The sequence below is a fragment of the Bos javanicus genome, chromosome 18, assembly GCF_032452875.1.
Source record: "Bos javanicus breed banteng chromosome 18, ARS-OSU_banteng_1.0, whole genome shotgun sequence".
NCBI classification, from domain to species: Eukaryota; Metazoa; Chordata; class Mammalia; order Artiodactyla; family Bovidae; genus Bos; species Bos javanicus.
This window is the reverse complement of record NC_083885.1, coordinates 49,113,986-49,133,651: the sequence shown is the minus strand read 5'-3', so window position 1 is coordinate 49,133,651 and position 19,666 is coordinate 49,113,986. Positions and strand designations below refer to the sequence as shown.

Genomic DNA, 19,666 nt, shown 5'->3' with positions numbered 1-19,666 from the left:
AACCCTTCTGGCCCCATCTACAAAAGGCTGCCCCAAAACTTTACCACTGGCAGTCATGGTAGGCAGGTGAGGCCGGGGGCCAGATTGTAGGGGTTGAGTGAAGAATTGGGGTGAATCTAGAAGACTGAGAAGCTGGGGTAGTTTGAGCAAATCCAGGTCGATTGGAAGAGATAACAGGACCTGAGACAGTTGTTGGATGGATAAGACAGAAGTGAATAACAGGGAAATTCACGCTTTCACCGCTGAGGGCCTGGGTTCAATCCCTAGTGGAGGAACTAAGAAACTGCAAGCCGAGTGGCATGGCCAAATATAAAAAAAGCGACAGCAGTATGTTACATGGCAAAAAGGACTTTGCACATGTAATTGATGTTTCAGGCAATAAAATAGAGAGATTATTCTGGGTTATCTGAGCGAAAGTGTTAATCACTCAGTTGTGTCTGACTCTTTGTAATCCCATGGACTATAGCCCATCAGGCTCCTCTGTCCATGGAATTTCCTAGGCAAGAATACTGGAGTGGGTTGCCATTCCCTTCTCCAGGGAATTTTCCCAACCTAGGGATCGAACCCAGGTCTGCCACATTGTGGGCAGATTCTTTACTGTCTGAGCCACCAGGGAGCTTATATGAGTGGGCTCAGTCTAATTCCATGAACCCTATAAAAGCAGAGGACTTTCTGTGGCTGGGGTCAGAGAATCAATCCTGAAGGAGACATCAGAGAGGTTCAAAGTGTGAGAAGGATTCCAGCCAGGCTTGCTGGAAGAGGCCCACATAGAAACCACCAGAAGGAATGTAGGCAGCCTCTAAGAGTAAGACCGATTCCTGCTGGACACCTAGGGAGGAAGCAAGACCTCAGTCCTACAGTTGTGGGGACAATTCTGCCAGCAACATGTTTGAGCTTAGAAACAGATTCTTCCCCTGAGCCTCCGGGAAGGAAGGCAGCCCTGGTAACACCTTGATTTTGGCCTGGTGACAGACCCTAAGCAGAGGACCCAGTGGAGCCCTCTCAAAATTCCCATCTACAGAAACTGTAAAATAATAAACATGTGTTGTTTTAAATAGCTAAATGTGTGGTAATGTATCATGGAAGCCACAAAAACATAAAAAAATAAAATAAGAGAGAAAAAGCCCCAGATGAACAGTCTGTCTGCCTAATGATGTCCATGTGCACTGCCTCAGCCTGCAGAGGAAGGCTTGGCCCAGTGTGAGCGGTTTCTGGGGCCCGAGTCCTAATGATATAAATGAGTCACCCAGTTTGTGATATTTTCCTGACTTATTCAGAAGTGGGTTAATGAGCAAGGCAGTGCAGGTCCTTCCCTGGTGGTACAGTGGATAAGAATCTACCTGCCAATGCAGGGAGACATGGGTCTGATCCCTGGCTGGGGGAGATTCCACATGCTGCAGAACAACTAAGCCTGTGGGCCACGACTACTGAGCCCGCACCCTAGAACCCACAAGCCGTAACTACTGAAGCCTGTGCGCCTAGAGCCTGTGCTCCACAACAAGATGAATCACAATGAGAAGCCCACGCATCTCAGCGCAGAGTGGCCCTGCTCGCAGCATCTGGAGAAAGCCCATGTGCAGCAATGAAGACCCAGTGCAACCAAAAATAAAGTCAATTAATTATTTTTAAAAATTAGCAAGGAAGGGAAGAATTACAAAGTAGCAGGACAATACTATAGAGGTTAGTGATATGGTTATTATCTTGATTGTGGTGGTGGTTCCACAGATGAGTTCATATATCAAAAGTGATCAAGTTGTAAATTTAAATATGTGCCATTTACTATATGTCATTTGTATCTCAAGAATACGTATAAACTATACATAAAAAATAGACACGGTGAAGACATGAAAAGACAAGCCATGGAGGGGGAGAAGATACTTGCAAAACTATTTTTGAATAAAGGTGTTTTATCCAGAATATGTTTTTGAAAACTTGCAACTTAGTAATAAGCCAAAGAACCCAATAAAACTGAGAAAAAAACATTTGAACAGACACTTCACCAATGAAGATATATGGATTGCAGATAACAATAGGAAAGCATGCTCATCGTTGTTAGTCGTTAGGGAAATGTAATTTAAAATCGAAGAATTGGTGCTTTCGCACTGTGGTGTTGGAGAAGACTCTTGAGAGTCCCTTGGACTGCAAGGAGATCCAACCAGTCAATCCTAAAGGGAATTAACCCAGAATATTCATTGGAAGGACTGATGCTGAAGCTGAAGCTCCAAAACTTTGGCCGCCTGATGCGAAGAGCTGACTCATTTGAAAAGACCCAGATGCTGGGAAAGATTGAAGGCTGGAGAAGAAGGGGACATCAGAGGATAAGATGGTTGGATGGCATCACCAACTCGATGGACATGAGTTTGAGCAAACTCCAGGAGATAGTGGAGGACAGAGGAGCCTGGGGTGCTATAGTCCATGGGGTAACAAAGAGTTGGACATGACTTAGTGAGTGAAAACAACAACAACAAAATCACAATAAGACACCATTATTCATCCACCTGAATGACTTTAAACAGAAGGATATAAAGAAGCAAGTGCTGAGACTTCTCTAGCGGTCCAGTGGTTAAGACTCCACCTTCCAATGCAGTGGATGTAGATTTGATCCCTGGTTAGGGAACTAAAATCTCACATGCCAGGCATGCTCTGAAATAGGGAAGCCAGCACACCATGACAAAGACCCAACACAACCCCCCCCCAAACAAACAAACAAACAAAACAAAATAAAGAAACTAACGAAAATCAAGTGCTGGAGAGTTTGAGAGTAACCGGACTGCGAACTCTGTGAGGGCAGGACCTGGGCTCTCTTTGTCATCACAATGTCCCCTCATCACCCAGTTCAGGGCCTGGCACAGAACAGATATTTATTAAGTGGACAAACTTATTTGGGAGGACATTTTTTGATGACTTCTGGGGTCCCAGAGCAATTGGACCATCTCTCCTAGGGGTTCTCCCTTTATATCTCTCTTATGATGATGCTTGCCTGAGCATTTCCATCTCAGCCTGATAATTCAAGATAATTTCATCTCAAAATACTTAATTTAATCATCACATCCTTAAAAAATCTTTTTTTCCCCTTCCACAAGTAAGGTCACTTTTATAGGTCCCAGGGTTGGGCTGTGGATATCTCTGGGACAGTCGCTTTTCAGCCTACCACAAAAGAGATCATACAATCTTTCTTAGAGCAGTCACCTCCTCTCAAGCCAAATTCCCTTCAGCATGGGTCAGAATCCGACCCCTGTGAAAAGTTTCCTGTCTCTCTTCTTCTTTTTTTGGCGCGCTTTATGGCATGACGGGATCTTAGTTTCTCGACCAGGGATCGAATTCCGTCCTCCTGCAGTGGAAACGCAGAGTCCTAACCACTGTACCGCCAGCGAAGTCCCAAAACACGTCCTCTCTTTTCCCTCTAGATTCACTCTCCGCTCTGCTCTAGGTGGGAGTGTGTGGAATTACATCCGTTGGGACTCCCTTGCCTCCTGCCTTCCAGCTGGGTTCAGCCATGGGAGGTGTTAGCAGAAAACAGGAGGGAGGAAAAGAGAGCAGGTGCATATTGACTCTCCTGACTAGCTCCCGGCTGGGTTGGCAGCAGTGATGTTGCAAGAATCTGTGTCCGGGGACTGGGAATCACTCCCTCCCAGGTCCCTTCTGGTTTAGGAACGGTGGTAGCCTCCGGCTGTTGGCTGGGCCGGGGCTGCTGCCCTCTGTTGTTTTCTCTTAGCTATGCACCCGCATCTTGTACAGTTGTTGCTCCAATAAATTTCTTGCCCTATCTGATCATTTGGTCTCCCTAGAGGATCGAGTGGGGACGGCAATGGCACCCCACTCCAGTACTCTTGCCTGGAAAATATCATGGATGGAGGAGCCTGGTAGGCTGCAGCCCATGGGGTCGCTAAGAGTCGGACACGACTGAGCGACTTCACTTTCACTTTTCACTTTCATGCATTGGAGAAGGAAATGGCAACCCACTCCAGTGTTCTTGCCTGGAGAATCCCAGGGACGGGGGAGCCTGGTGGGCTGCCATCTATGGGGTCGCACAGAGTCGGACACGACTGAAGCGACTTAGCAGCAGCAGCAGCAGAGGATCGAGAGGATCGTGGCTGATACAGTCACCTGGTCAAGCCTACGATAGTCCCCAGCAAGAGCACCAGTGCAGGTTGGTTTAGGTCAATCAAGAATGACGCTGATGGAGGGGAGGGGGAAGAAGAATTCCCTGGCAGTTCAGTAGTTAGGACTCCGTGTTTCCATTGTGTGGGTCACAGGTTCAATCCCTGATCCCTGATCCAGTTCCCAGCAAGCTACATTTCACGGCCAAAAATAAAAAATATACAAATTATTTTTAAAGAAAAGAATAATTGGGGAAGGGGCTGTGCTGAAAAGAATGACCTGAGAAATTTTGCTGGGCTGCCCACAACCGTGTCTCCTTTAACCATTTTAGTGATAGGGCCTTAAGATAGAGCTTCCTCTCTTATTCAACAGTTCACATGTTAGAAAAAAATTTTTTAATGATGATAAATTGATTTAATAACGAGTCCTTATGTTATGCCAGGGATTGTGTCTTGGTACTTGACATGATTTAACACATTTAATTCCCACTACCTCCCAATGTGGGCAGGATATTATAATTTATTTTACTGATTGGAAACTAAAAGCTTAACTGACATGCCCCAGGTCGAGCAGTAACTAAGTGAGCGTTGGTTGAGATTGCAAGATCTCTCTGACCTCAGAGCTCACATTTTCAACCATGACCACCATCCTTTCTCAGACTTGAGATACTTCTGCCCATCAGATGAGATGCTAATCTCTTGGCATATATTGTTTCTAATCTATGGAAGAACCTCTTTACTTGAATACATGTCACCATCACCTCTCACCCAAACTCCCTCATCTACTCTTAGGTACTACAGGGAGCTCTCCTCTTCTGAGGCCTGAACTTTTAGAAACATAAATCTGAGCAGTTGTATCTTTGATTAAAACTCTGCAATGACTCCCTGTGTATCTTACAGAAAAATCCAAATGCTTAAAGATTTCACAGATACCAAAGGCCCTGGTCCCGAACTGCCTATCTAACCTTACTCCCAGCCATCCCTCTGAGAAGTTCTGGACTCCAGCACACTGGCCTTCTTTCTGTTTCTCAAACTTTAATGACCAGAGTCCTCCCCAGACAGAAGTTCCTGGGAGGATAGGGACCTGTGGCTCTGTACCCACAATACTGGCAAATAGCAGGCAACTAGGAAACACTATCTGTGTAGAATGAGTGAATGGCTGCAGGGATGAATAAATGAAACTTTCAAAGTGAGGAATTCCTAATTTGTTTTTAAAAAAATTTTTTTTAACAATTTTTATTATTTATTTATTTATTGTGCTGGGTGTTAGTTGAAGCACATGGATCTTCTATCCTTGTTGGGGCATACAGGGTCTTTAGATGTGGCATTCGAACTCTTGTTGCAGTATGTGGGATCCAGTTCCCTGACCAGGGATCAAACCTGGACCCCCTGCATTGGGAGCAAGGAGTCTTAGTCACTGGACCACCAAGGAAGTCCCCTTAAGTTATTTTCAGATGAAGAAATCCAGAGGCCAGGAAAGGTAACTATATTACGACAAGTCACTCAGCAGAGTGACTTGTAAATGTCCCATCTGGGTATCAAATTCAGGTCCAAGTTCAAAGTCAGGCTTCCTCCACTCTGTCTCAGAATGATTGCTCTCACTAGTAAGTGTAACACCACTTAATAAGTGAAAATGAACTGACACCAGAAGAAAAGAATACCACCAGGGACATGGGATTTGCAAACACGGGGACACATAAATAGCAGGACCCAGAGTATTATAACTGTGAACTTTGACATCTGTGATCCCCAGATCCCTCAGGGAATGAGACTTGCTTGGGTGGGGGAGAGCCAAGTGTGACAGATTCATAGAATCCCCCAAAGGCATTGAAGGTTCAAATCAGAGGACCAGCCCTGTAATGGTTAGAGGAACCCACGCAATTATGTAAGTAAGACTGGTTCCTGGTATGTGGGGGTCAGTGACCAAAGTGACCCAGGAATCAAGTCTTCTACTGACCACCCGAGATGATAGTCTGTGGCCGTGCATCCCGCAGAAATGGATGCATCCAGGGAATGTGTTCTAGTCTTGGGGAAGAACTAGTGTCTCTTGCACTCACTGTGAGTGGGTGAAGGTTCAGTCGATGGTGGCAGAGAAGCCATCTGCTGGTGTTCTACCCACTCCAATATTCTTGCTTGGAAAATTCCAGTACAGAGGAGCCTGGTGGGCTACAGACCATGGGGTCGCAAAGAGTTGGACACAACTGAGTAACTAGCACTTATTTGGGGCTTTCCATGTGGCACTGGTGGTAAAGAACCCACCTGCCAATGCAGGAGATTTAAGAGATGTGGGTTCAATCACTGGGTCAGGAAGATCCCCTGGAGGAGGGCATGGCAACCCACTCCAGAGTTGTTGCCTGGAGAATCCCATGGACAGAGGAGCCTGGCGGGCTACAGTCCATGGGGTTGCAAAGAGTCAGACACAACTGAATCGACTTATCAGCACAGCAACAGTGAGGCAAACTCCATTCATAGATGCTAAAACAAATGGGGCAGAATTTGAGAAGTAATAGGGATTTACGTGGTATCAAAGTCTCCCCACACCGTTATTTACTCCAAAGAGAAAAATAGTAACTGTACAGTAGAGAAACTTGGCAGGCACCATCTGAAAAAATAGAAATAAGAAAAACAAGGAGTTGTTGAATTCTGGATGATATCTTATACTTAGAACACAGCTCTGCTTGTACTGGCTACCTCTCAAGTACATGGTAGCTACATGGGATCTGGAGACCATACTGAACAGCTCATCTTCAATGGACCCCACTGTTCAAGATTTCTCATCCTATATAGTAATCAATGTTCTCATTATTAAGGCATTTTTAGTTAATATTACTTTACTTAGAATGCATTCTAGGAAATTCCCTGGTGGTTCAGTGGTTAAGACTCTGTGTATCCAATGTAAAGGGTGCGAGTTTGATCCCTGGTCAGGGAACTAAGATCCCACACGCCCAGTCATGGCTAAAAAAAAAACAAAACCTAATAATGATAAAATTTTTAAATAAATTAAAAAGAAGGGGTTTAAAAAAGAATGCTTTCTAGTGAGACTATCACACCATCACATAGGTACTGTGGGAGGATCAATGCTACTGCTGCTGCTGCTGCTAAGTCGCTTCAGTCATGTCCAACTCTGTGCGACCCTATAGACGGCAGCCCACCAGGCTCCCCCGTCCCTGGGATTCTCCAGGCAAGAACAGTAGAGTGGTTGCCATTTCCTCCTCCAATGCATGAAAGTGAAAAGTGAAAGTGAAGTCGCTCAGTCGTGTCCGACTCTTAGCGACCCCATGGACTTCAGCCCACCAGGCTCCTCCGTCCATGGGACTTTCCAGGCAAGAGTACTGGAATGGGGTACCATTGCCTTCTCCGGGGGGGATCAATAATGGCCCCCAAAGACGCCAACCCCCCATCCCTGACCTATGAATAAATCCTATTACACACGCAGGTGTAATTAAAGGATCTGAAGATGTAATTAAGATTTATGGACTTTGAAATAGAGAGATTATCCTGGATTCCCTGAGTAGGCTCAATCTGTACACACGTTCTTTTTTTTTTATTTATTTTTTAAAAATTTATTTATTTATTTAACTTTATAATATTGTATTGGTTTTGCCATACATTGACATGAATCTGCCATGGGTGTACATGTGTTCCCCATCCTGAACCCCCTCCCACCTCCCTCCCTATCCCATCCCTCTGGGTCATCACAGTGTACCAGCCCCGAGCACCCTGTATCATGCATCGAACCTGGACTGGCAATTCATTTCACATATGATATTATACATGTTTCAATGCCATTCTCCCAAATCATCCCACCCTCGCCCTCTCCCACAGAGTCCAAAAGACTGTTAATACATCTGTGTCTCTTTTGCTGTCTCGCATACAGGGTTATTGTTACCGTCTTTCTAAATTCCATATATATGCATTAGTATACTGTATTGGTATTTTTCTTTCTGGCTTACTTCACTCTGTATAATAGGCTCCAGTTTCACCCACCTCATTAGAACTGATTCAAATGTATTCTTTTTAATGTGAGTAACACTCCATTGTGTACATGTACCACAGCTTTCTTATCCATTTGTCTGCTGATGGACATCTAGGTTGCTTCCATGCCCTGGCTATTATAAACAGTGCTGCGATGAATATTGGGGTACACGTGTCTCTTTCAATTCTGGTTTCCTCAGTGTGTATGCCCAGCAGTGGTATTGCTAGGTCATATTTCCAGTTTTTTAAGGAATCTCCACACTGTTTTCCATAGTGGCTGTACTAGTTTGCATTCCCACCAATAGTGTAAGAGAGTTCCCTTTTCTCCACACCCTCTCCAGTGTTTATTGCTTGTAGACTTTTGGATAGCAGCCATTCTGACTGGCGTGAAATGGTACCTCACACGTTCTTAAAAGCAGAGAAATTTCCCAGGCTGAAGGTAGAAGAGAAATGTGGCAAAGGGAGAAATGAGAGGGACTGCAAGCGTAAGAAGGATTTGACTCATGATTGCTGACTCTGAGATCTAGGGTCCTCGTTAACGGACCAAGAGCTAAGGATGCGCCATCACGGCAAAGGAAATGGAACCTTAGTCTGACAACCATAAGGAACAGAATCCTGCTGACAACTTAAATGAGTTTGAAAGGGAATCCTTTCCTGAGCCTCTGAAACTATCCAGCCAGCCACACTTTGACTTAGCCTGTAAGACCCACAGCAGAGAAACTACCCAAGCCCACCCAGATTCCTGACCTGTGTAAGTGTGAGATAATGAATTTGTGTTCTGTGGAGTCATTCAGTTTGTGAGAATTTGTTGTGGCGCCCTCCCCCCAAAATTCACATACATAAGTACAGAGACCCACACCAAAGGAAGTATCATTTTCTCATTGTTTATTTGTACGTTTTTTATAAAAAGTAGAAAAATAAACATACTGGGTCTGAGTTTGAGAAATGTCATCTATAAATAAATAATTATTTGGAGGCAATAAATAAAAAAAAAAACTGATTTTGATGCATAAAAAAAATATCTAAAAAGGTAGGACAGGTTGCAGGCAGGTCTCTGGGGTCAGACACACTGGTCTCCGCTGGCAACACATTTCAGGTCCCGGGTGAGAAGGCGGAGGAGGTTGAACATCACAGAGGCTTCGAGGCAGTCCTGGGACTCCTGAGGGAAGAGGGGGATGGCTCAGTATCTCCCATGCCTGGGATCCCAGCTGCCCCGGGCATGAGTTTCTCTTCTCCACTCACTCACCTTCTTCCGGGCCTCCTGGAGGCGGTGCAGCCAGTGGTGGAGGCGGCCCCGGGGCCTGGAGCTTGCTGTGGGCTGAGCTGGGACCTGTGGGCAGAGGAGAGAGGGGTGAGGCTGTGAGGCAGAGCCGGGGACCGAGGGGGACGTCCAGGCAGTCAGAGCCCAGACCCGGCCCGGGGCCGCAACACTCACACAGGCCTGGAGCTTGGAGTGGATGTTCTGCAACGTGAGAAGGGGCTGCTCCAGGCTGTGGCCCAGGGATGAGTTAGCCATGGCCTCCAGGACCGTCAGTGTCAGGGCCAGCTCTGCCTCCAGAGCCACAGGGCGCTCCCACACCTGAGGAAGAGACAGAAGACACGTGAGAGCTGCAAGTGAGAGGGACCAGGTGAGGGGGCAGGTGAGGGGGGCAGGTGAGGGGGGCAAGTGAAGGGACAGGTGAGGGGGGCAGGTGAGGGGGACAGGGGGAGGGACAGAGGGAGCGGAAGCAGGGTCAGGTGAGAGACACAGTCCACGTGGTTGGCTGAGCGGAAGCTGTGGGAGAGGACTGGGGAGGGCAGGGAGAGAAGGACACGTGAGAAGGAGGAGGTGAGGGGGCACCTGCGGAGCCAGAGCAGGTGAGGGCAGGTGGGGCTGACTCTCCCAACTCACCTGCAGGTGCTTCAGGTCCCGGGTCCTGGGGAAAAGGTGGGTGCTGCAGTCCCAGTCCTTTGGCAAGAACGAGTCTTCCTAGAGAGCAAGGGCAAGGTCGGATCACAGCCGGAGGGACGGAGGGGGGACCCCAGGGAGACCGGAGGATGGCCAGCAACAGAGGAGGGGAGGTTATCTTCCCAAAGATGGTAGAGGCTCATCCAGTGCAGGATAGGAGATCGCCCACTGTGGGGAGGGGGGAGGTCAGCCCCGTGGAGGGGGGGCAGACCTGCCTGCAGCCCAGGTAGTCTAGGAACCCACAGGAGGGGGCTGGGGGCTCACCCACTGCAGGAGGGGTGGGGAGACTCACAAAGGCATCCCTGGCCGTCTTGAAGGCCTGCAGCTCTTGAGGGGACAGAGACTTGAACTGGGCCATGTGGCAGCCCCTGGCAGGTGGGAGGGCCCTGGGGGCAGAGGGCACAGGAACTGCTCCTGTCCTGCTCAGCGCCACGGTCGTCAGCATCAGCACCAGCACCAGCGTGCAGCCCGGGGCCATGTCTGGTTAAGGAAGCATAGAAAGGTGAGGGGAGGGAGGGCGTCAGGGAGTGAGGGTGCAGGCTCTGGGGAGGCGAGGGTCCCAGACACTGGTGCGGGGGCTCACCCAGCTTCATTCCTGCTCTCTGGTCTCTGTCAGAATGGGGGATCAAGTGTCCACTCTGAGGCTGTTGCCTGGGATCTCAGTCTTGTCTGGCGTCTCTGACTTCAGCCTCCTCTTCTGGATCTCGGCTCGTTGCTCCGTTCGTATCTCTGAACTTGCAGCTCTGTCTGGTCTGAGGTGTAACTGCTGCCTGAGCTCCATGGTGCAGCTTTTAGCCTGTGCAGCCGGGCAATCCCAGCTGATGTAGGAAAAGTGAAAACACAGCTACAGGCTAACACTGGAAAGCCCAGAGCAGGGTGGAGCCAGTGAGCCAGGTGAGCAACTGAGCGAAAGAGAAACTGACATTGATTGGTTCTCACCTCGGAGGAAGTGAGTAATGAAGACAAAATCAGGACTGGAGTAGCTTCAGCCCCACAAGGGCGGGTCTCCTATAGAGACCAGGCTGATTTAGGACTGGGTGGGGAGGGGACAGAGGAAGTTTCTTTTTTGCAGATGCCCCAGTGCGGGGAATAGAAGGAAAAGGCACTTGTAGAAGGTGTTACCTTGAACAACATGGACCTTCCAAGAGGGAGGCTGTTCAGAGGATGAGAGAAGGTCCAGAGGTGCTGTTGAGGGTGGGAAGAGTGGGTCAGAAAGGCACAAACACTCTAGAATTAAGAGAGGAGACCAGCCCCTCCCCACCTATGGATAGTGACAGAATAGGGGAGGGGTGGAGTCTGCATTAACCTGTTCTCTGATTGTCGGGTACAGAGGGACCCAGGAATAGGAGGATCTGCTATGAAATTGGGGTGTGACTAAGACTTCAGAGAAATCAGATGGGCTTGAGAAAAATGCCTTCATTCACTAAGTAATTATTTACTCCCCACTTTGGGTCAGATTCTTTTTAAGGTGCCAAGAAAACAGTATTGGAAGAAAATGAAAGACATAAAATAATCCTTCATGGAGCCATTTACAAGAAAAAGGTACCAGAGAGTATGGGATGGGGGGGTTAGGCATGTGGGATGTATTATGTTAGATAGCATCAGATAATGGAAAATGAAAGAAATGAACCAGGGTTGAGAGTAGAATGGAAGAGAAAGTTGCACTAAATAAGGTAATGAAATGACACTTGAGGGCAGCCCTAAAGGAAGTGAGGGAGGCAGCTCCGTGGAGATCTGAGAGGGAGCCTTCTAAGAAAAGGGAACAGTCAGTGCACAAGGAAAAGAGAGAGAACCTCCTCCTTTTGTGAGCCTGTCTATGTCTCTGCTGCAGTGTGGTCTTGAATACTCATGATAGCACCAAAGACATCCATGCTTATCTACATTTCAAACACAGAAGATATTGCAGGGACTCAGAGAGGTTAAGAAAGTTGTTCAAGGCCACACAGCATATAACTAGTGAGGGCAGGATGTGAACTGAGTTTTATCTGACAGCAGACAAGTAACTACTGCACTCAACAGCCCCAGTGTGGCTAGATCTGGACTTAGAGGGAATGGATTTCTCCAACAGAAAGTATGGAGGCCTGGAAAGGGTGACCCACAGTCCTCATCTGGGAATATCTATGAGCTCCAATGCATAATCATGTTTCCAAAGCAACCACGGGAATGTGCCTTGGGCATCTACAAGTGTTCTGGTCAGATTCTGTCAATTGCACGCATCTTATATCAAGGGAAAAGATCAGGGTCATCCTCTGCTTTTAGGGCTTCCCTGGTGGCTCAGAGGGTAAAGCGTCTGCCTGCAATGCAGGAGACCTGGGTTTGATCCCTGGGTCAGGAAGATCCCCTGGAGAAGGCAATGGCACCCCACTCCAGTACTCTTGCTTGGAAAATCCCATGGATGGAGGAGCCTGGTAGGCTGCAGTCCATGGAGTCCCGAAGAGTCGGACACGACTGAGCGACTTCACTTTCACTTTTCACTTTCATGCATTGGAGAAGGAAATGGCAACCCACTCCAGTGATCTTGCCTGGAGAATCCCAGGGACAGGGGAGCCTGGTGGGCTGCTGTCTGAGGGGTCACACAGAGTCGGACATGACTGAAGCGACTTAGGAGCAGCAGCAGCAGCATATCAGGGGAAAAGATATCCCTACAACAATGAATCATGAAAATTGACTGTTTATCTGAAAATTCCTAAATACTGTTTCTCTTAGAAAGGAAGTTCATGGGAGTAGTTAGGAGCATTGGAGCTGGAGGAAAATATTCTGGGTTCAAACGTAGTTCTGATCACTACCTATGAGACCCTGGGAAACAATCTTTGCACTTGGCTACAATGGTTGCCCTGGAGAAGGAAATGGCACCCCACTCTAGTTCTCTTGCCTAGAAAATTCCATGGATGGAGGAGCCTGGTGGGCTACAGTCCATGGGGTCGCAAAGAGTTGGACATGACTGAGCGACTTCACCACGACGACACGACAATGGTTGCCCATCCACAGGTCAGGACAAATGGAAGAAGTAGGGTTCTTGTGTATTATGTGCATGGTGGTTTAATGGAGACCAGTCATTAAGGCCATTCTGTGACTTCAGCTGGAAGCTTTGGAAACGTTATCTCAATATATATTACTCACTGCAGTGGACGTGTAATAATGTCATGGCATAGATGAAAAAACTGGAGCTCAAAGAGAAGTAATTTGTCCAGACACACAGCTATGAAGTGGCAACAACAGAACTGAAACTCAAGTCACCTGATTTCCCTGTCTCAGCATTTTGTGATCAACAGCCCCCCCCCCCCCCAATGATCACAGGAGAAATAACCAACAGAAATGCAAAAAAAAAAAAAATTTAATAATTGGCAATAAACTGACAACAGAAGACAAAATAGCAAATACACACAGAAACTTCATTAATACAAAACACACAAGTTACGGAATTAAAAGAAAAAAAACAACTGCTTCTCAGGACTTTTGGCCCCTTCACTATCCAGTCCCTCAGGGAATGAAGCCTCCCCAGCCAGGAGCTCCAAAAGTCACAGATTCAAGGACTCTCAAGGTGACCACTGAAGGTTCAAAGCTGGGATTGAAATTTGTCATGGGACAGGGGTTCCTGTAACTACAGAAGTAGAAACTGGTCCAAGAGTCACAGATTTATGGACTCTCAAGGTGACCACGGAAGGTTCAAAGCTGGGATTGGAACCTGTCATGGGACAGGGTTCCTGTAACTACAGAAATAGAAACCGGTCCATGGTCTGTGGTGGTGGTTAGCGACCAAGGCAGACACGAACTCCAGTCTTTTCCTGGGAGGTTCTTAGGGCAACGCATCCCACGGGAATACCGCTGGTTTCCGAGGACTCTTCCTGGTCTTTGGGGAAAGAGGGCCTCAGGCACCAGCGCATACGGGTCGAGGCTGAGAGACCCCCTGGTTCAGTGAGACCACGGAGGAGGGCGGCGCCCGCAGCCCGGCGCTCTGAGCGCTCCGGGTCCAGACGGAGCGGCGGCGGCATCACAGACAAGGCCCCGCGTGCGCCACCAGCCGCAGGTCCCACGCGAGCAGGCGCAGGAGGTGGAAGATGACGGTGGCTTCGTGGCATCGAGGCGACTCCTGCAGCCCGGGAAGGAGGCAGGGCGGGGCTGAGTCAGGACTCTTCTTCCCGTGAGACCCCCCCCCCCCCCCCACTCCAGACGCTCAGGGCTGCAAGCCCGACCCCCGCCCCGTCTCCACCTCCCGCGGTCCTCCCTGCGGTCCAGCCGCGCTCGCGCCGGCTCCACTCACAGCTCGGCGAGTCTTGGGACGCCTCCCGGGCCGCCGCGGGGACCTCCTCCAGGAGCCTGGCCGGGCCAGCTCGAGCTGGAGCGGGGAAGGAGGTCAGCGAAGGCGGTGGAGACCCGAGCCTCCCGTCCCCTCCCCGGTGACTCGGACCCTCATCCTTCCGGCCGCAGAGCAAAGCCGGGAGGATGCCATTCGTGTCCGTGCCCGTTTCCGGGCTCAGTGGGACAGCTTCGCGGTGCGGGTCGTGGCCCTGAGACCTGGGGCGCAGAGCGAGCCGGGAGCGGCGCGGGGCCAGGCCGCCGAGCACTCACGCAGGCCGCCACGTCCCGCCCCGCGGCCGCCAGCAGCTCCAGGGTCTGCCCGACGCCGGGGAAGAGCTCGGGGCTCGGCAGGCTGCTCAGCACGGCCTGGGCGTCGGCGAGGTCGCGGGCCACCCGGCGGAGCATCGCACAGGACTGAGGGAACCGGGCTGGAGTTAGACGGGGTGGCGCCCGAGTCGCCCCCCACCGCACACACAATCCCGCCGGCCTCGGGCCTCACCGACAGCCGCGGAGGGTTCCTCTTCGGGAGGATAGAGCCTTTGCGAGGCCCCCAGCTCAGCGTCTCTTCTTCCTGCGGGACAAGAGCTGGGGTGACGCAGGGCCTCCTGGCCAGGGCCCCTGGAGCACTGGGGACGTCGAGGATTCCTGGACGTGGATCAGGACTGGTCGGGACGGTGGTGTTTTTCGTGTCCTGAACCAGGCTGCGCTCTGATGAGTGTGCGGAGCTGTAATGCTCCCGCCTTCCCGGTGCGGAGCCGGCACTTCGATGTGGAGCTAAGTCCGCCTGGAGTGGGCGCCCCTCCGTGACCCTCACCAAGGCCGTATATGAGCCGACCACGGGACACCCAGGAAGACGTCAGAGTCACAGTTGTGGACCCTGAAATCAGAGATGTGCCTGCTGGACGCTAGAACATGAGCGCCCCTCGGGCCAAAGACTAGTGTCTCTGAGCCTGGAGGGCCCAGGGCCGGAGGGTCTGGGGGTCGGGGAGGGGGGGGGACCAGGGCCTCTGAGCATCATTCACATAGTGGTCCCTCAGCGCCTTGACAGCCAGCAGCGCCAAGGGGTCCAAGGAGCGATAACGTGAGAGGAGGCAGTGCCGGGCTCACCAAAACCCACAGCCCGATGGCTGCGGCGGCTGTGCCATTCCGCCCCATCTCTGCTCCTGCTCGAGGCGACAGATGTCAGGCGGCCCAAAGAGAAGGCCCTGAGTCCAAGCCCCTGCCTCTGGTTAGACTGGCACAAGGACTGTCACTCACAGAGTGGACGCTGATCACACAAGGGGGGTCCTGACACCCCTCCTACCCTCAGCCTCTCCTCCCTCACTCCTCACCTGCACTGTGGCTTGGGTGCCTGGCACTGCAGCAGGGCCTGTCTTCCACTGGCCTCTGAGTGGTGTCCAGAGTGGTGCCCACCTGGGTCGGCGGTGCCTGCACCCTCCAAGGTGGCTTTTAAGTGTTTCAACTGGGACCAGTGAGCAACCGGGCTTCCCGGTGCAGGGTAAGCTTTCCCAACGTCAGTGCTGGCCAGTGGCCAGCGTGTGTGGACTTTACCCGCCTTGGGCCAGTGCCAGCGATGACTCTACCTGACCCTCGCTCCTGAGCCAATTGCTATTGTTTGCTTTCTGGACTCTGTATTTTCCGTGTGTTGATCTTTCTTTCGCTCTCTAGTGATGAACTGAAAACACACCACTGCCTTCAATTGGAAGTGGCAAGCTTGGCAGAGGTACCAATACAAGTGCCTGCCCTCCAGGAGCTCATACTAGGGTTTCTAATGCTTGCTCTTCCATCACGCTCTTTTGTCATTACATCCTGTCTTCTCTCCCTGTCTTTTTCTTTCTCTTTCCTTGCACAAACATCCCTCCCTTCTGTTTTTCAGCTTTTTTCCTCATCTGGGTCTTAGAAAAATTCTGTCTTCCTTAGAGTATTATTTCATGTGTGTGCATGTTAAGTTGTTTCAATCATGTCTGACTGACTGTAGTCCGCCTGGTTCCTCTGTCCATGGGATTCTTCATTCAGGAAGTGCTCAGCATGTATCAGCTATAATTATTGTTAACAATGGTTGAGAAAAACATGTCTGCAATTCCAATTTTCAACAGCAAATGAATAATAGTTTTATAATTAGTAAATGAATAAATATCATTTAATAACACTCTATTAAATAATATGTAGTCCTTTACCAATTACCAACTAACAGACTTAGTTGCTCCACAGTATGTAGGATCTTCCCAGGCCAGGGATTGAACCCATGTCTCCTGAACTGGGAGACAGATTCTTTACCACTGAACCACCAGCAAAGCCCCGCATGTTTAGTTTTTTAAGAAACGACCAACCCTGTTTTTCCAGAGGGGCTGTACCATTTTGCATTTACACCAGCAATGAGTGATCAATTTCCTGTATCCTCACTAGCGTTTGATGTTGTCACTATTTTTTTAGGCATTCTGATAGTCGTATAATGGTATCTCATTGTGGTTTTAATTTGCATCTCTCTAGTGGCTAACAATGTCCAACATCTTTTCATATACTTATGTCCCAACTTTCACTCTTTGGTGAAATGTCTCTTAATGTCTTTTGTTCATTTCCCAAATGGATTGTTTAATTTTCCTACTGTTGAGTTTGGAGAGTTCTTTATCTATTCAAGATACTAGTCCTTCATCAGATGGGTGGTTTGCAAGTATTTTCTTCCAGTCTTTAGCTCATCTTTCTATCTTCTTTTTAAATTAATTAATTATTTCTGGTTGTGCTGGTTCACGAGGCTCTTCATTGCTTCACGAGGGCTCTCTCTGGTTGCAGTGCTCTGGCTTCTCATTGTGGTGGCTTGTTGTGGAGCACAGGCTCTAGGCACGTGGGCTTTAGTAGTCGCAGGACTTGGGCTCAGTAGTTGTGGCTCTCTGGATCTAGAGCATGGGCTCAGTAGTTGTGGAGCACAGGCTTAGTTGCTCCCAGGCATGTGGGATCATCCTGGATCCAGGATCGAACCCATGCCCCCTGGATTGGCAGGTGGATTGTTATCCACTGTACCATGAGAGAAGTCCTGTCTTCTTAACATGATCTTTCACAGAGCAAAAATTTTTGATCAAGTTCAGTCGATCAATTTTCCTTTTATGGATTAATCCCTTTGTCTACCTCTAGACCTTGAAGATGGTCTTCCTAAATTTTTCTAGCTTCTATAGCTTTATGTTTTACATTTAAGTCAGTGATCCATATTGAGTTAATTTTTATTTTCATGTGAGTTTTATGTCAACGTTCATTGTTTGGCCTATGGATGTCCAATTACTCCAGCATTGTTTTTTTAGTTAATTAACTTACTTGTTCTTACCTGGGTCTGGTCTTCATTACTTCACGGACTTTCTCTAGTTGTAGCAAGTGAGATCTACTCTTCATCTCAGTGCGTGGGCTTCTTATGGTGGTGGCTTCTCTTGCTGCGGAGCAGGGGCTCTAGGGTGCTTCAGTAGGGGCTTCAAAAGTTGCAGTTCCTGGGCTCCAGAGCACAGGCTCAATAATTGTGCACAGGCTTAGTTGGCTCGGGTCATGTGGAATCTTCCCAGACCAGGGATTGAACCAGGTGTCTCCTGCATTGGCAGGCAGATTCTTCACCACTAAGCCACTAAGGAAGCCCAGTATTGTTTTTGAAAGGGCTATTTTTTTTTCCAGTGAATTGCTTTTGCATGTATGAGTATTTCTAAACACAAGGAGTGTCACAACATGTGTATTGTTCTCAACAATTTCCTTTTTTCACTCTATGTCTTGAATATTTTTCCACGTCAATACATATAGATCTACTTCATTCTATTTAAAGTCCAGCTTAATCTGGGGTTCATGAACCACCCCTACAGTAGGATTCAGGGGAGGGTGAACTTGCATGGGAGAAAGTTACATCTCCTTCTTCATTAACCTCTAACTGAAATTTAGCATTTCTTTCCCTTATGAATGTAAGCAACAAGCTACAATAATATTAGCAGAAGTTGTGACTTTGCCATAAAAGAAGACACAGATATTTCATAGCATATTACAGACATGGCACATATCTTGCAATATCATTTACTCCTATTAGTACCTCAAAAGTTAAACCTACTGCTCTATCTTGTACTTAGATCATCAATAAAGAGGCATCAGTTCAGTTCAGTCACTCAGTCGTGTCCGACTCTTTGCGACCCCATGAATCGCAGCATGCCAGGCCTCCCTGTCCATCACCAACTCCCGGAGTTCACTCAGACTCACGTCCATCGAGTCAGTGATGCCATCCAGCCATCTCATCCTCTGTTGTCCCCTTCTCCTCCTGCCCCCAGCCCCTCTCAGCATCAGAGTCTTTCCCAATGAGTCAACTCCTCGAAAGAGGTGGCCAAAGTACTGGAGTTTCAGCTTTAGCATCATTCCTTCCAAAGAAATCCCAGGGCTGATCTCCTTCAGAATGGACTGGTTGAATCTCCTTGCAGTCCAAGGGACTCTCAAGAGTCTTCTCCAACACCACAGTTCAAAAGCATCAATTCTTCAGCACTCAGCCTTCTTCACAGTCCAACTCTCACATCCATACATGACCACAGGAAAAACCATAGCCTTGACTAGACGGACCTTTGTTGGCAAAGTAATGTCTCTGCTTTTCAATATGCTATCTAGGTTGGTCATAACCTTTCTTCCCAGGAGTAAGCGTCTTTTAATTTCATGGCTGCAATCACCATCTGCAGTGATTTGGAGCCCCAAAAATAAAGTCTGACACTGTTTCCACTGTTTCCCCATCTATTTCCCATGAAGTGATGGGACCAGATGCCATGATCTTCGTTTTCTGAATGTTGAGTTTTAAGCCAACTTTTTCACTCTCCACTTTTACTTTCATTAAGAGGCTTTTTGGTTCCTCTTCACTTTCTGCCATAAGGGTGGTGTCATCTGCATATCTGAGGTTATTGATCTTTCTCCCAGCAATGTTGATTCCAGCTTGTGCTTCTTCCAGCCCAGCGTTTCTCATGATGTACTCTGCATAGAAGTTAAATAAACAGGGTGAGAATATACAGCCTTGACGTACTCCTTTTCCTATTTGGAACCAGTCTGTTGTTCCATGTCCAGTTCTAACTGTTGCTTCCTGACCTGCATACAAATTTCTCAAGAGGCAGATCAGGTGGTCTGGTATTCCCATCTCTTGAAGAATTTTCCACAGTTTATTGTGATCCACACAGTCAAAGGCTTTGGCATAATCAAGAAAGCAGAAGTACATGTTTTTCTGGAACTCTCTTGTTTTTTCGATGATCCAACGGATGTTGGCAATTTGGTCTCTGGTTCCTCTGCCTTTTCTAAAACCAGCTTGAACAATTGGAAGTTCACGCTTCACGTATTGCTGAAGCCTGGCTTGGAG

The 19,666-nt window shown here is 48.5% G+C and overlaps 1 protein-coding gene across 1 annotated transcript; it reads right to left on the bottom strand.

Annotated features, from left to right (window-relative positions):
- Positions 1–9,135: 9,135 nt before the first annotated feature.
- On the bottom strand, positions 9,136–10,757 carry LOC133229870 (interferon lambda-3-like). The gene is made up of 5 exons (XM_061386630.1): positions 10,316–10,757; positions 9,967–10,044; positions 9,511–9,654; positions 9,322–9,405; positions 9,136–9,234 (listed from the first exon to the last, which is right to left on the bottom strand). The coding sequence occupies exons 1-5, from the start codon at positions 10,499–10,501 to the stop codon at positions 9,136–9,138; spliced, it is 591 nt and encodes a 196-aa protein (XP_061242614.1). The 5' UTR covers positions 10,502–10,757.
- Between the last annotated feature and the right edge of the window lie 8,909 nt (positions 10,758–19,666).